Here is a 17,579-nt window from a genome sequence, read left to right as displayed (position 1 = left end):
TATATTTTATAGTGTTCTATATTTTATTGAGCTGTATTGTTTTAGTCCTGTTACGTTCACATTTACGACGATTAGTCGCAATAGAAAAAGTATTTTGGTGCAAAATGAAAGCGCTTTCTTGTCATTTTCACACGTTTGCTTTCAGGCGTGCATTTGGATCAGAAACAATTCTTCACTGGCAAAAAGCGACTCTTAAGCTGCTCCTGCTGCCACTTTGAGTTCCTCTCAGACACCTACTGAGGGAGTGAACCATCCTGTTCAACCTTTTTCAGATGAAACGTGTTAAGTCTCATCTCTTCTTTTTGTAGCTTCTTGTGAATTGGTCAGGCAACGACAGGGAGGCCACTCTGCACAAGCAGCAAAAATTGAAGGCAAACTGGATCATAAAAAGAAACAGACAAGCCAGAATGCTCGACCATTTCCTGCTTGGCGTTACGTACTCCCCACCTGTTGATCTTTTGGCTCCGAGCTCGTCGTCACTCTGTTGCCATGGAGATCTTGGAAGGGGAACAGAGACACGGAGCTCCAAATTGGGCCTCACATTGTGAGAGTGCACCAGGCATGTACTGTGACTCTCATCCAACAGTTTTCTGTCTGAAGAGGTGCAAAATGTTGAATTAAAGGTCAACCCAGAGTTTAATTGTGTTTGTGTCGCCGAGAGACTCTTAACCAAGCTTACGTAACTTGTGCCCAGGATGAGTAAGCACAGGTGTTTGTGAGTTTGGTGCACTATTAAAATTCTTCTCAGTCACTTTGGTACATTTCCCAGATCAGATTTGAAATTTGCAAAACAGTTAATGCAATTTGTAAAACAATTCATACACATTATGGTCCCCCTTCAAAAGTCAGTTTTCTTCTCCAAATGTTAAGTACCTCTCAAAAGAAAGTATGTGTGCAACGGAACATGTCAATGCCAAACAACTAGTCTTTGCGTCATGCACGGACCGATAAGTCCTTCAAATTGCATAGTCATGTTGTCAATCTATTAGTAGAGGGATGTTCTGATGTAAACTGAAAAAAAAGTTTTGATGGCAACTTCAGTCATCTAAATTGAAATGTATTCCTTTGTGTATGTGAAAGATTGATTGTAAGTGACTCTGCAAGATTCATATTGAACTATTCACTGGCTGAAACCTTCTGTTCCACAATTTGTTAAATATAATATTTTTCCACAGATCCATACTATTGATCAGTCAATTATTAATAGTATTATTATTATTATTATTATTATTATTATTATTATTATTATTTGTAAAAATTATTGATCAATCTAAAATGTTGAAAATTATTTGCTTTCTTTGATGAGTGACTTTTTGAGTTCTCCAGAAAGTAATATTTTGGTGGTATAAGTTTTTCACCCGATGCCGGTGTTTTATTGTTTATACAGCAATTTGTTGTCTTATTGAGATACAGAAAGGAAAATACATTACAGAATAGCACAAAGAAAAATAAACAAGTTTAAAAAAGTCAGGATGTAAACATGGATAATCTTCTGAGGGAAAAATGTCCAGTGCTGGCAACTCTGTTGGAATTACAGTGCAGAATTGTTAATTCCTTTGGGCCACAAATTCTCATCATAATTATCTTCACTTGGTATGAGCTATTTCAGAAAGCGGGTTGATCAATGGTAGCTTCACACGTGTCCCTTCAGTGGAAAAAAATCCAAGATACACCTGTGAAAAAAAGTCTGATAGAAATGTATAGAAACATGCTTGACATATGACAGCCATTTTGTAGATGATTTACACGATGAATTAATGCCAAAATCTTGTGGGGTGTGAGATCATTTAACAGAGACACTTTCTAATAAATTTCAATCAATATGACATACGCAATTGATAATGTCAAACACAACAGAGAATTGGACATAATCATTTACATGGCTGTGCCAAAGCATTTGCAACTTGTTCAAAGAAATGAGAGTGATTTTCTTTTATGTGCAAAAGGGGGACAATGATGTGAAAATTGCTTTGAGAAATTCTATTTGGCTTAGAAGCAATTGAGAAAAACTATAAAACAAATTAAATGAGAAAAACATCCAACAATTTACTGTCAGTACTTAACAAGACCCAACTGAGGACAAGAATTCTAGAAGATGGATGGATGGACGAGAACAGAGATGTTGACCTTTAACGTCACAGGTGCTTTCTGACACATTTTATTGGGATATTGTTCCTTTGTGCTCATCTACTGTCTTTTAATTCTCACTAATGTTGCTTTTTTAATACAACACCCTACAGGATCGCCACACTTTTTGCTAAGTATATTTCCAATCCCCAACAGACTTCTTCCCACGTAGGCGCAGATGTTAATACGAGCTAATCGTCATGTCTGCAGCGGCGCCCGAGGCTGAAGACAACTCGTCGCTCAGCTCTTTCCTGGCGCTTCTCTGTTGGTCCTAAAGGGATTTGACGGATTTAGCTGACATTTGTTGTCTGCAGCAAAGAGATATCGGGGACACGTAGCAGTATGCCAACATGCCATAGTGTGCTGGCTTGTCTCCCAGTTGACTTCATGAAAGTAATACATTGTAAGATTGACTTAACAGACAAACTGTGCTGCCTTCACAATGATTGGGGCAGATAAAACAGAAACGTCTTGATGAATAAATAGAACCACTCCACCACTCCATGGTGAAAAATTGATTTTGGGGCCCTTCGATATTGCTCCAAATTATTGCCCAAAATATGGATTATTGATTAGTCATAAACTTACTACAGATTAAGACTAAATTTAGTGGAATAACAAATATCATCTAGGCCTACTAAAAGTAAATAAATAATCTAATTGGTATATTTTGCATTAACTCTAAGTGTGTAATCTGATTTATTTCTTTATTTTTAAACGAAAGCAGTACAGTGTGTACGTATGTAACTATAAATAATTATGTAACTGAACAGAGATACCTCAAACAAGGTGATCCAAAACAACTGATGGAAAAACAAATGTAAAGTTGAATAATTTGGTGTAATGCGTCTATGTAAAAATTAACGTTTTGCTGATCTTAATTTACTAGCTAAAGCCAATGTATTTGTCGTTGCTTTGCTGTTGTGTACTATCTCATGATTTACTTGTATCGCATGCACTGATTTGCATTTACCAGCTAACAGCCAATCAATTGTCACCGACGGCTGTGTTTTGCATAGTGCGATTGGCCAATTTAGCAAATCATATGTAAAAAGCACAGAAACTAAAAGATCTTAATTCTTCACAATTCCAAATGGTGTATTTGACTTAGTTGTGTTCCTGCTTGCATTATGAATGTGTTGGCCAAGGTTCTGAATAGGTGCACATTTTAATTAATTAAATCATGACTTGGATGATAATAACTTCTCAGTCATGTTGTTGGCTTGCTGTGGTGTGAAAGTAAAGATTCTGCTTGACATTGACATTTGACATTAGAAATTACTTTTCTTTCTTAAAGTCAGATTCTTTTAGAGTTTACGAAACAGTTGATAATTTCTTGTCTAAACATATTAAAAAAATAAAAGAATTGTTGCACACTATCAAGAAATCTAAACATACTGCATCCATGTGAAATTGGAGGGAAAGGTATCCCAAATTTTCCTTATGCCTCCCAGCAGGCTCTGTGTTTAAACATTAATAATGCCCTGGCTTCAGCAACTAATGAAACTGAATTTCCTGGAATGGGAACAGAAAAACAACAACAAGGAAACACGAAAACAGATGCACAGAAATCCTTATTTGTGCATGATCCCTGCTAGATTAGATGTACCATTTTTAATTTAATATTAAGAACAGAAACCAACCCTTTATTTTCAGGGACACGGGCATAAATAATTTGATGTGAGATGTCATAATATATATATATATATATATGGGTGACTAGTTAGCACGATGGCCTTACAGTGAGAGACAGTATCGGTCGTGGGTTCGATCCCGTTCTCCCCGTGCCTGCGTGGGTTTCCTCCGGGTACTCCGGTTTCCTCCCACATTCCAAAAACATGCATGGCATCTAAATTGCCCCTAGGTATGAGTGTGAGCGTGGATGGTTGTTCGTCTCTGTGTGCCCTGACAATTGGCTGGTAACCAGTTCAGGGTGTCCTACGCCTACTGCCCAAAGATAGCTGGGATAGGCTCCAGCACCCTCCGCGACCCTAGTGAGGAGAAGCGGTGCAGAAAATGGATGGATGGATATGTGTGTGTGTATTTATACACACACACACATTCCAACCATCAAACCAACTCCTACTCGTGGACTTCTTATAGATGAAAAGGGTAGCTGATGTCTGAAATGTAAATGATTATCCACAAGTTGGCTCCTCTATAAATCTAACTCATACAGAAGTGCAACTGGAAATAGCAGTGAGACCTCAAAGCGAAAAAAATTCTTGCTCGATCAAAGGTACTGCCTATAAATAACAAGTATCCCATTTATCGCATCACCTCTGGCTGATTAAAAAAAAAAAACTTGAAGAGACATCTACAGTAAACAAGTACGGCAGAGTGATGCACAGTATTTTGTATTTTTTGTATTCTAGAGTCTTTCTCCACTCACTAACAAGCAAAGAGTTTCACAGGACTATTAGCTTCACTTAATGGGACCCAGCTTGATGTACTACCACTCACACACACACACACACCCCTACACACTCGCATACACACTTTCCTTACCAACAGCGCACTACCAGCCTAGACTGACCAAGAGGGAACCCCTACTTCTGGTCATTTTAATGAAACAAAAAATTACCAGAAGATTTTCTTTTAAGGTCTCTAACCAAAATTTTGCTTAAAATGTGACTATTTTTTTTTTTTAATAAATTGCCAGGAGGGGACCTGGATCCTCGAGTGAGGTCTACATGCCGAACGGGACCAGCTTCCAGTACTCATTCATACTGCTGATGAGTGCTTGTTTACCACAATGATTTGCTTTGTTTCTATCAAGAATGGCTGATTTTACCTAAACGCGATAATTATTTAATAATTTATCTGTGGGACAAATATTTGTAAAATAATGTAATATTTTGTATTATTAGATTATATTATTACACTATTATAATAAATTTGGAAACAATTGCTAATACCGGGAGATGGTCACTTACTGTATGTCAATTAGGCCTAATCCGGTGACAATTTTAGTCACTAATGCAATGATAAGATTGTTGAAATAGAAAACACGTACAATTGAATCGTTTGATAAGCAATAAAGTGTTCAAAAACTTCTCAAAATGACCTGGCTCCTCTTCCAACTCCAAAGTTCTGTGTAACTTTGAGGTATATTTTCTGTTGAATTCCAAATTGTTCAACCTCTGGGTTATTCAACTTGTACCCGCTTGCCAGATGGAATTGCTGAGTTATCTTTTCATTTTGTTTCTTTTCTCCTTCCTTTGGCACGCTTCTCATCCTCCCTCATTAAAACGTCCATCAAGCAGAGGAAGAGAGGAGGCAAAGCACCACGGAGCTCTTCCAATCAGGTCATTCAGCAAATCTCAATTGACTGCTGTTCCAGTTTCCATGGTGAAGGAATAAGCGGAGGGATAGAAAGAGAGAAGAGGGGGAGGCAAAAATCAATGATTCCCCTTGAGCTCAACTTGAGGTCTTGTTGTGTTGGCCATGGGCTCAAGAGCAATAAAAGCCAGAGGGATTTTGTTGCACCATGTTACCGCAGCGGACAACTGCTTTTTAAGATTAAGTACAAGCGTTCTCAATGCAGCTGTACTTCATTGCTTTCAATTTTCAATTAACAATAAAAAAATCCAAATGAAAAAAAAGTGAATTGTTCTTTTGTCATTTGTATTTTAACATGATGTAGAAAGCTAAACAAAAATTCAGATTTTTACTTCACGCTTGTTAAAATCTGTATCAAAAGTACACATCCTGATTTCGCAAATTTGTTCTTACCAACCCCCATTTTAAATTAAACAATAGTTGCACCTGAACTACTTTTCAAATGTTGGAGTTATTGTGTTAGCATTCCATACAACTTGTGATTTACAAAGATTTACTAGAATAACTTATCTGCTTTTACTTGACCGAACCAGCTTTCAAAAACCAATCCCTCTCATGTGATCATGTGACTGTGGCTTATTACTTGTTGGTTTTTAAACAAAAAAACATCATCAAATAATCATGTGGCCTGTGTGTCATCATTCACGCCGCTTATCCTGTACAGGGTCGCGGGAGGGTGCTGGAACCTACATTAACATTAAAACACGTCGCGTGGAAGGTCCAAGTGGTCATCAAAAAAGGAGGCAGTGATTTTATCCCTAAGAAGTATATTTAATATTTCTATTTAGCCATTGTAACATTTTGAATAATTTGAACATTGACACTGTGCTTAAAAAGAGGAAAATAAAAATATACATAACATAAATAATGATTCTTTTCAGACGTATTGCAGGTAAAAGCTAAATAATAAATAATTATTTAGGTTTGAAAATAAACATTTGTAAATGATTAAATGCAGATCTATTTCCCTTAAAATTCAAATCAACTGAAATGTAGTTAACAACTGTGCTGTACTTGATTGAATAAAAAAGTTAAAGCCACAAAATGACACAAAGTTTGAACATTTACTTAGCACTAGTGGTAATCCACATACCATTGGTACTGCTACTATTTTTTTGTCTGGAAAATTGCAAACGTTTACTTCTTTTGATTACAAACCAAATAGCAAAATAGTCACTTTTTCTTTTTTTTACTTAGGATCGGCAATTGAAAATGGAAAGCGTGGCTGATTCACGAATGGTTCTGCATTCGATATTAATTTCTATGGTTTGCTTTGTGGAGAAAAGCGGGCCACAGAGGTACCAAACCAAACTGCAGCTGCTGCTTCTATTCTGAGAAATGAAACCAGGACGACGAGGGAAGATGCTGGTCATTGGATTGCTTGTTAAATTCACCATTTTGCAGGCATGTTTCAGTACAGACAAGCATGTAGACACCTTTTACTAAATAGATAAATAAATGAAAAAAGAGGCTGCGTGCATGAGATCAAGGAAACCCGAGGGGGCTTATGGCTGCCACCTGTTGGTGAGTCAGCTAAAGTTCACCCATTCACCTTGCAGCATCCCTCTTGTCACGCTGCAGCAGACTCATTTATCCTCTGTGCTGCTAGTGGGTGCTCTCTTTAACCTCGGCATGACTCATAGACGCGACCGACTACTGTATTGAGCTCACTGCAGCCGTGGTCCGTTCACAGTGAGCTCAAGTGGACAGCAGCAATTCAGAAGAAGAGCAAGCGTATTTAGACAGCTCAGTGACAACAATGGGTTTTAACAATTGTGTCAGATCATTCAAGTGGTAAGGACACTCCAATGGCATGGGGTCCACGCTTGGCCAGTGCCCCCATTCACACTTTTTTTGAGTGACATTTGGACAATTTCAGGAGTAGTCCTTTGCTTGCCCTACGTTAACTGGGATTAGACTCAAATTCCCTGGCACCTTGAACAGGAATAGATGGAAAACTCTTTTTTTTAACTGATGGGGAACACAATGCCAACGTCAAATGTCATATCTCCAAATTTCCTTTGAATGCATTTAATTGAGACAATTGATGAAAATAGTTGAATAACTGAACTGAGGGGGGGGGGGACAGTAATAGTGTCTAGAGAAGGGAGGGGGGCACAATTTTTCATCAGTGCTACTTTGGGGGAGATATAGGGCCACATATTTCCTAACCAGATGCATGACAACATGTCCTTATAAAAATGGACAATTTAAGTTTTTTAATGAACCAATGTACATCACATGTTCAATGCACGTATAAAAAAAAATCAATACCATGCACGGACAACACAAAACTGTTGAATTGCAAACTAACATTAGGTGGGAGAACTAATTTTGTGCATTTTCTTCACAAATAACTCACTCAAATTTGTCCTGCATGTCATTCCAAATTCCCAAATTATTAGGACTACTCACGCTGTAGTATAGGGCAATAAAAGTCCCATTGCAAGCGCAACTAAGCAATGTCTGCCATCTAGTGGTGAGTGGTGATATTACAACTACATACATTATTTATATATATATATATATATATATATATATATATATATATATATATATATATATATATATATATATATAAATATATATATATATATATATATATATATATATATATATATATATATGTCCTACATGTTGGAAAATTGTTACTCAAATTGTTGCTCAAACTATCATTTGTGGCTTAATGTCTTTTAAAAACATGTGCACAGTGATGCAATGCAATCTGTTGTCTACACACACGCACACACACAAACAAGTGGTGTGAGCTTGTGCGCGAGCGCTCTTCCCTCCTGTTGCCACAGCAACGCAGCCCTTGCCTCCAAGTCTCTGTAATGGCACATGCTCTCACTATAAAAAGCTATCCCTTCTACAGTACGCATGCAAATGTTGCTTTTGTTCATCACAAATTAAGGCACACGCATCCCCACATCACAATAACAATATTTCATTCAAAATAGTACACTTACGCTAGAGACAAGCCATAAAGAAATAGGGCATTTGTCATACTGTAAGTCATATTGTTAATATTGTATATCAACCAGACATCTTTAAGGAGGCTATACTTCACAGTTGTCAAACACAAGGCACAGGGGCCTGATCAGGCATACTGTCTATTCAAGTTTTCTCATGATTGGATTTTTCTTTTCATTTGGGCAGAAAATCAGGAGCAAAATTAAAAAATAAAAAAAAATCCATCCCCCACCCCACCAAAACCCGTCTTCATAAAAATTAAGCAGTTGTAATACTAAATATTTCCTTGTCACTATTTTCCATAATTTCTAAATTTCCAATTCAATTTCATGAAACAACAACGTTAATGCAGGGCCAACTGCGTATCGGTCAGGGATGTCAAAATAATTTTTTTTGTGGGCCACATTGTTGTTATCCTTTCTCTCAAAGGGCCGTTAGGACTTTCAAACCATATAAATGTTCAATAGCTCCTAATATTATATGTACAGTACACAACTCGTTTTGAAATCAGATGTCAAGAATAATAGTTTGTTCAACTATTGGTCATTTTGATAACGTAATCAATCCAACAATGTAATCTATTTGCATTATTAATTATTACTGAGGACAATTTGCAATTTGGGTCCGGATTTTAGCAGACAACGTGGAAGTTGACACATTTGCTAATTGCGGGCCACATAATATTTTGTGGTGGGCCAGCTCTGACTTCTAGGCCTTGAGTTTGACACTTGTGGTATACGTAATATTATAATTTAATTATGTTTAGGATTTATCTGATTCCTCACAATCATAATGGCCCTCTGAGGGAAAACTGCAATGTGGCCAATGATGAAAAATTTTTTGACACCGCTGCTGATTACTTTTAACCTCTGGGGAGCAAGACAAGATTCCTCAATGAGGAATGCAGGACATATCTCTTTTGTCTGACTATACCAAAAACATCAGCCTTCTTCACAGTTTCTTTTCTCTAAAAATGAAGACAAGTTAGGGACTGACCTCGCAGTTAGGTCCTGTGAAGCCCTGTCCGCATGTGCAGTTGTACTCCCAGGTGTCCTCTGGCCTGCTCGGAGACGGGAGGGCCAGGCAGGACCCCCCGTTGAGACAGGGTCGACCTTCGCAAGGGTTCGGCCGAAGTGCGGCCCGGGTCGGCGTGGGCTCGGCTGGGGCCGGGGTGTCCGGGGCCAGAAGGAACGTGGAGGGGACAGCGCCGATGCCGCAGTTGAGGAGTGAGGGGAGAAGGAAGAGGAGGGACAGGAGCGGTGTGAAGCTCAAGCTCATCCTGATGCTGTACCTGTCTGCTCTGCAGAGCGTGTGTGAGAAGGCTCGCTGCCAGAAATGAGGAGCCTCTGCTGTGCTCAGGCAGGCAACGCTGAAAGCCGGCTGACTGGGACGGTTGGGATGCAGGAGGGGAACAGAAGGAGCGAAAGAGAGAGTGGGCGCTCTGCTCTGCACTGTGTGAGGCAGTGACGACACGCGCACAAACACTTACACCCCGCCCGCCCTCATACACACTCCCTCTCTTGGCAGAGTCACAGTGATGCTTTCAACTCTCATTAGGTGTAGCCTCTGATTGGAGGCAGCCTTCCAAAGAGGCTCAGGCGAGAAAATGAGATGACAGTCTAACTTCGAGGACGATGACGCACGACAGAATTAAAGGAGTTGATTGAATCAGTCTGAAGATTTTTAGCAGAAACAATAAAACCAATTCCGTGAATCTATTGACTTAAATAACGGTTCGTTTTTAAAAGAAGTCTGGATTTCATGAGCCTTGTCACGTGCATTGTGAAAGGGGATGTCAAGTCAAACATTTTCTTGAAAATAATTTGTTCTTGGCAGCCCCTCCAGTCTAAACACGGCATTGTGATTAATATCGTGTTTGTGAAATATGTGTTAAGCAGCAGAATCCAACCGTTTGCAGTCGACAATGGCCAATCCCAAAATGTCATTGAAGTGTACATTCAGTAGAAGCGCTTGTCGTGTTCGAGAGCACAATCACATTGGGACAATGCGTGTTGTGTCATCGGCTTACGCCACTGCGTCATCAAACATGGCAGAACCACTTGTTTTGGCTATTTTGCGTGAGGGGGTCAACTCCAAAAATTCTTTACAAGAACGTTTTATACAGACCCACTAGTCGCAACATGGCATTCTGATCAATATTGCGCTCGCGAAATATGAAATACAACAGTTTTTTATCCATCTCAGGGGCGGCCATTAAGACACTCGCTGTTGATTGAAAATGACATCAGTTGCTTATCACACAGGTAACAACCAATCACTGCTCACAGTTGCACTCTCATACAGGTTGATTCGCCAAAAGTAGAAAAGAACTGATCATTAAATGAAAATATTTTGTCTCCTGAACATATACATTTAATGCTTATGCATTGGCTTCTTTATACATTATATTAATATGAAAATGAAGGTAAAATGTAATGTTGCCTTAAAAATTGAAAACAAATCAAAATAATAAACGTGCCCTAACATTTACCATTAGCTCTTTTAAATTAGTCACCTTTAAACTTTATAACATTTAAATAATTATTAGGAACAAAAAAAATTCGACCCACTATAAAAGTTCTACTTTTGTACGTTTTTTTTCCATGGGCCACCTAAGCGTTAATTACATTTTGAGTGAGATTGAGAAACACTTTTTAGGGCTTGTGCAGGAAAACAAGAAGCAATACCAAACATGAGTCAAACAGTTACTTTATTTATGTTCAGGTAAAAACATGAACCTGATGCAGTAAATTATTGCAGATCTTAGAAACCAGCACATGAACGATTGGGCTAGGAAAGCAGAGAGTGGCGCCTTCCCCTGGCCACGGACTGCAGGTGCACACCAGTTTTTTTTTCCAAGCCAGCAGTGCAAGAAAAAAAAAATACTACAGCAAAAAAAAAAAGAAGACCATATAGAAAATGAAAATAAGAAAAGAAAAGCAGACATTCTCACCTCAAACAGAGTGTGAAACTGCATATAAATTTAACTCCATAAATGAACTTGAAATGCTATCTGGCCATGAAAAAATAAAACGAGACCAGTCAATACTTTGTGCCCGGCTACATTGTGTTGAGGGTTGCTCGAGATAACCCTATAAATCTGATAGGGCCCAACGGAAAGACGCCAACGCTAGCAAAATAAGAGCAAAACATCTGAACCAGATCAACACAACGGTAACAACTTTTCTTCTGAGCTGAAGCTTTACAATAGTGGAGGCCAGAACACAATCCAACTTAGGAAAGGAGAGGAAAATGGTAATATGCGTTCATCACTACCCACATTCAACCAATTGTAATTTAAGCGAGGACAATTGGGAGGGAAAGCTAACCAAGAGTGAACACACTCACACAAAAATGGGTAGGAAGGGTGGCAACAAAATAAGAGAATGCAGACGGATAAATGGAGGAAGATGACAAGAACAAGGAGCTATTCTATCAAATGTATAGAATGAGCAAAGTCTGCAAATTTGTCTGTACAAATGATCTTTGGAGCTAAAGTAAACCTAGCTTGCTTGATGGACCCTCCCCACCCTCCCCTCGCACCCAAATTGTCCACTTTGGAGCGGAGACATCCCTTTTTTTTATTTTAATTCTTTTTTTTTTTTTTTTTTTTTTTAAATATCACACAGCAATGCAATTTAAAATATCACCCAGATGTTTTCATCATTTTTAACATTACTCAACTACTGATATAGGTTTAACTCTCTTTTTATGTTTTAACATCTGAGTCATGGAACACCTTTCTATTTTTTTTTTATTCTTTTAAACATTTTTTGAGAGTCGGGGCAGCAAATATATATTTAAAGTTTTTTTTTGCAAGCTGCTTCTCTAAACAAGAAGGCTGTACATGAAGCCTTAATGTATGTGATTACAAAAAAAACCCCAAAAAAACTTAGAAGTGAAGTCATGATTTCAGTCGCTGAAGAAGGCATCTGAATGTGAGATGTGGAGAGATCAGGAAAGATGGAACGACTGTTGGCCCTCGCGAGCTGCCGTCAACAGTTTCTCTCGCATAATCTCAATGCTGGAGTAGTCAGGCAGCTTCAGGTAGTTGACACAAGTCATAACTGAAGGTAGGAACTCATCTGGGTTCTCCGTCGACTCGAATGTCTTCCTCACAATCGTCAGAGGGGGGTTCAGGCTGCGGAAACCTGAGCGGCACAGTGCGGTCTCCTGAGTGGCGCTGACATAGTTCAGACATGCTCTGCATTTTTTGGACCCGAAGGCCCAAGGCGAATGAGTATGTGGGTGAATCTGTGTTCACTGACTCACCTCCAACAGGCAGTCTGGGACTTCCCGTGACAAACTGCAGAAAGAGTCTCTGCTGCTCAGCATCAAAGCTGCTCAACACTTCAAACAGGAAGCGCACTGCCCGGCTGTAGAGGTAAAAAATCAAGTCGTAAATTCACCAAACAATATCGCATGCTCTGAATGAAATAAATGGCAAAATTAATGAAGTGAAAAAATGCTAGTCCACCTGTCATGCGTGTAGCCGTGATCGGGCCGACAGCACTCCATCAGCGTCTTGACGTCCCACGTCTCCGATTTACTGCCGCACAGCAACTGGTCAAGCTACAGAGATACGAGCACAGTTAAATGAGACGGCAAGGTCGCCGGGATAGGGGAGGGGGTTTTTGGTTTACCTCTTCTGGATAGAAATACTGCAAGTGATGGAGTGGGAAGACTGACTCAAAACCTTCCCGAAAAGACTCAAACTGTCTTGACACTCCTTCATTGAGAGTCCAGTACACCACCAACTAGCAGAGACAAAATGTCAGCTTTTTTTGGTCACCAAGGAGACAAAATGCATCCCAGAAACAACCCCTCAAACAAAACAAAAGCATTTTCATAGCACTCCGCAGACCCCGGGCAAGTAACACCCTGTGGGTGATTATGCAGGAATGGGATGACTGAGAAATCATCTTTTTCTTCAAGTATCAAGTATTTCTCGCTGTTCCCAAACGAGCCACACTTATTTTTCTTGTTTTTATTCACTAAAAAAGACAAAGAAGAAAGTGATTCCATACCCTGAGATATTCCTCAAGGTTATAGATCGTGACAGGCACATCTTTTCCTCCCTTTTTCAGCTCAATGTTGGGGAACCCTGGGAGTGTGAAATCCAAACCCAGGTCCTCCACAGAGCAGCCGTTCATATTCAAGCTCTCCAGTGCCTGCTGTAATGTCTCCCTCGTCTACACAGGTAAAACATGAAGAGGTTTCTCGTTTATGAACATAGGATCAATGGCTTATCAAAATGCACATGGAAATGGACATCGAGACTCTCAAATGCCAAAGCTTTGTCATGGAAGATTCAACATATCGAACGTATTATTCTTCAAAACAGAAAAATAAGAAAGTCCACCTGTGAACGATCATGTTCAAGCCTCTTCTTCTGGCGAATAATATCCTCCAAGTGCAGGATGGATTTTGCAACATCAGGATCAATGTTGACCAGGTCATGAGAGTTTACTGACATCTCATGCCGCAGCATCCACTTATAAAATGGCAGCCCAAGCGGAAGGTCCAGCTGGTAATACAAGAATTAATTGATTTGAGCAACAGGTTTCATTCTACGACATTTGAAGTGACATGCTTGAACCCTTGCACACTGTTCGTCTTTCATGCAGACATAATGCTCCAAGTCCATGAAATTCCTCAATAATTGTCTATGTATTAAATGATGAGATCAGAGATCTTTTCAAAAAATTATCGATATCCTATTTAATTACTTTATAACAAGATGATTTAGCACAATATTACAGTATTAAAAGTACCTCGATATCGTCATTGTCTTGTCTCAGTATAAAAAGACGCAGTTGTTTAAAATGTAATTTTTGGTTCAGATATAGGCACGTCGTTTCACAGGGCTGCTAAAGTGCTCTCTTCACTTCCTTTTGACAGTATAAAGGCACCTGATTGGCCATGTAACCGCATCACAAGTTCCAACAAGAGTGCATACATTTTGTTCGGCAAACCATCGCAGCATGGTTGAGCGGAGATGTGTTGTGCTTTTTGCGCTATTTAACCATCAATGGCTTTGTACGTAATTCATGGCAATAAATTGGCACAGGAACAGATAAACTGAATTCCCATTCATTTCAATGGGGAGTGTCAGCTCAAGACACACTACCCCCTAATGACTAGTGTTAACGCTTGTCTGAAATAACTTCAGTGAGACGTCTATTACAGCCATATACCAGTCTCCCACATTGATCTGAAGAAAGCTTGCCCCACTCCTTGATGCAAAATTCCTTCAGTTGTGAGCTGATTGGGGGTTTTCTTGCATGCACAGGCAGTTTCAAGTCAATGCTGGAGCATCTCAATGGGATTAAGAATCAAGCTCTGACTGGGCCGTTCTCGAACTCTCATTGTCATGTTGCAATGTCGAGCTTGAGCTTTCATTTATTTATTTATTTTTTTACAGATAGTTTCACTTGTTCTTCAAGCACCCTTTTAAAAAGTAGAATTCATGGTGGATTATGTGGCAAAGCATAGCAAACCATGAAACTCCCATCTATGTCTTCATTTTTAGTTACAGTGTATTACTTGGATCCCTCAGTGCTGTTCAAATAATATTACATATCCAAAGGAAAAATACATGTATACATACACGCACATGCGAAACTAAAACCAATATTCGTAGAGACAGACCAATTATGACCCCAGTAACAGTGTATACAAAGTATTTACTAAACACCTGCTTTATGTGGTGCCCATACAAAGCACAGAAATGTTTAGTTTAATTTTTGTGTATTTTAGGTACATTTTGAAATAGTCAGCGCATTTCAATGGACAAGTGAGACATTTAGGGGATTATTGCTCCAAAATAAAAAATGTCTGACAGTGCATCTGGAAAGTATTCACAATGTTTCACTTTTTCCTCATTTTGTTATATCCCCTCAACTAAAAACTGAATTATTTTTCTTCCGAAAGAATTCTACACACAACACCCCCATAACAACGTGAAAGAGTTTGTATTTATTAATTTATTCAAAAAAATAAGACATTTCATGAGGTTATGAAATAAAATGTGAAAAAGGTGAAGCGCTGTGAATTCAACACAAACTGTTTGTAAGAGGTAAAAGGGGTCAGAGAAAACCCAAAACAACTAATTTCTCACCAGTCTGAAGTCCATGATGGCTTTGGCCATTAGCTTCCCCAAGAAGCGGAACTTCATTTTGATTTTGGCTATGTGTGCTGGTTTGGTCGTCCTGCCAAATGGAACCGCAAAGAGGCCCCTAGTACTGAACATGTACTTCGTTCCTTCTTGGCTTCCTATTCCAACAAACATGGAAAAGGAGTGAGGGGAAAAAAATAAAAATCAACTGAATATTGTTCATTACCTGGCGACATGCGATGGCAATTTTACTTGTCTTAATGCATTACAGAAAATAAGTATAAGATGGTACCTTTAGGATTTGTCAGAGTCACCTCTTCACCCCTCCACAAGCCGAGGTCAGCCCGCTGGAGCTCTTGAGAAACTAGAGCGTAGAACTCCAGAGTCGGACCAAGACCTGTACCCACCTAGAAGAGAAGGACAGTTACTATTCATATTCACTACTCTTTTAATAATGAAATACAAAAGTAGTTACTGTTGGGCGGTGGGTAAAATGATTGCAAAAGGCACAGGGTGCCTTCTGTTCTGTTCTTTTGCGCAAAAATATTTCATTAGTAGAAGAAGAACTCAGTTACTGCAGCATGTCATGTTTTTCCATTTGATTATTTTGCATTTCTGCGCTACAAGTTCTTTTATTCGAAATAATTACTGTACTAAGAACAACATTAGCGCAGGTGAGTGACTACAGAGGATTCGCACGCATAAATTAAGTTCACCTTATACCCGTAACTGAACAGAGCACGCATCGTAAATGGAAATCTTCTTGTATATAAACATTAATTGACTTAAAAGTTAACTGTAGCATCATAAAGTTCAAGTACCTCGTTCTCATACTGAATTTCCAACATTGCACGCGAGCTACCCAGGTCCTGCATCACAGACTCCGCCTGTTTGAGCAGTTCATCACGGTTTATCGTCCTCTGAAAGAGGAGGACACAAAATGACAAGTAAAGTTTACATGGAGCAGAATGTGAAAAAATAGTAACGCAGCACACAAAAAAATTCATTTTTTTTTAAGGCAAAATGTGAGGTTTACAAGATGTTAGGTAAAATATGTTAACAATTAAACACCTTTTTCCTGTCAAGACGTGGTGCAACTCTACTGTCCTGAGAATCTGATTGGTTAATCTCAGGGTTTGTGTCCAGTAAGCGTTGCATGGCTCTGTCACGATCAAAAGCAGTCACGTAGAACAACATCTGCCGTGTATCGAACGGGAAGAAGAAAGGGCTGCAGAGAGAATGCAACATGAGAAAATGGTCCAAAACCAATTTGCAACTTGTAAGACATGGCGAACGGGGGGACATTTACCAAGTCTTTCCGAGCTCTATGAGCCAAGTTGGGATGTTGCCTGTCATAATAACAAGGGGATCTTGGAGCTGACGGTTGGCTTTGGCTGTCAGCTTACTGTTAATGAACTCACTAGTGGGGATGATTTCCTTACACACAGCATTCTGCAAAAACAACAATTATATTAAAGCATGTCAAAATATAGTTTGTCAGTGAATACCAAGTCACCATTTGAAGGGCTCTTACGTAAAAATCAACTTTTTCATGTGTGTATACAGCCTCTGGAGGACCGGCCTACCCAGTAAGCAAGAAATTCCAACAACATTCGGCCTCACAATTTCGAAAACATGGAGCTGATTACATGACAGCCCCCAAATCATTTATCTTAGCCAATGACAAGCTCAGCTCAGCCGACCAAAGAACCACTGCTGATGCATTGCCCAAAAGACTATGTCAAAGCCAAACGTTAAGTAGCACTGCAGGGTTCGCACGTATGAGCATTTGTTTACACTGGCTGTCCCCGGCACGAGCATCCAATTATGTTATGATAATGTTCAGCGACGTTGCGTTTGGCGCTGCGATGAGTCACACTGCTACACTAATGAACAAGTGTATATCGGTGGTTTGGTGGTGATGAAATGCTGCATCTGTGATGGATATTGCAATGGAATCTCTTTGGTCTCTCACTTCAAGTGTGCTTGTGCAATATGGTTAAATTTGGTGGAAGTGGTT

General features: G+C 39.3%; 2 protein-coding genes across 3 annotated transcripts in view; both read right to left on the bottom strand.

Annotated features, from left to right (window-relative positions):
- dner (delta/notch-like EGF repeat containing) overlaps positions 1 to 9,902 on the bottom strand; it is a 30,538-nt gene extending 20,636 nt beyond the window's left edge. The window contains exon 1 of the mRNA XM_088300915.1: positions 9,439 to 9,902. Coding sequence (XP_088157041.1) covers positions 9,439 to 9,720 — 282 coding nt within the window. The 5' untranslated portion in view covers positions 9,721 to 9,902. The remainder of the gene's footprint in view (positions 1 to 9,438) is intronic.
- Positions 9,903 to 11,135: 1,233 nt separating this feature from the next.
- The window catches only part of trip12 (thyroid hormone receptor interactor 12), a 32,572-nt gene continuing 26,128 nt past the window's right edge, over positions 11,136 to 17,579 (bottom strand). For both annotated transcript variants that reach the window (XM_088301119.1, XM_088301120.1), the window contains 11 exons: positions 16,869 to 17,011; positions 16,631 to 16,787; positions 16,381 to 16,479; positions 15,852 to 15,966; positions 15,563 to 15,717; positions 13,805 to 13,969; positions 13,470 to 13,634; positions 13,086 to 13,199; positions 12,920 to 13,014; positions 12,715 to 12,818; positions 11,136 to 12,593 (listed from right to left, as the gene is read on the bottom strand). In XM_088301119.1, coding sequence (XP_088157245.1) covers positions 12,397 to 12,593; positions 12,715 to 12,818; positions 12,920 to 13,014; positions 13,086 to 13,199; positions 13,470 to 13,634; positions 13,805 to 13,969; positions 15,563 to 15,717; positions 15,852 to 15,966; positions 16,381 to 16,479; positions 16,631 to 16,787; positions 16,869 to 17,011 — 1,509 coding nt within the window. In that variant the 3' untranslated portion in view covers positions 11,136 to 12,396. The remainder of the gene's footprint in view (positions 12,594 to 12,714; positions 12,819 to 12,919; positions 13,015 to 13,085; positions 13,200 to 13,469; positions 13,635 to 13,804; positions 13,970 to 15,562; positions 15,718 to 15,851; positions 15,967 to 16,380; positions 16,480 to 16,630; positions 16,788 to 16,868; positions 17,012 to 17,579) is intronic.

The sequence above is a fragment of the Idiotropiscis lumnitzeri genome, chromosome 7 (genome assembly GCF_059441095.1).
Source record: "Idiotropiscis lumnitzeri isolate Australia: NSW breed Sydney's pygmy pipehorse chromosome 7, RoL_Ilum_1.0, whole genome shotgun sequence".
Classification (NCBI taxonomy): Eukaryota; Metazoa; Chordata; class Actinopteri; order Syngnathiformes; family Syngnathidae; genus Idiotropiscis; species Idiotropiscis lumnitzeri.
The sequence above is the reverse complement of the archived record's forward strand: the minus strand, read 5'-3'. Positions and strand labels throughout refer to the sequence as shown.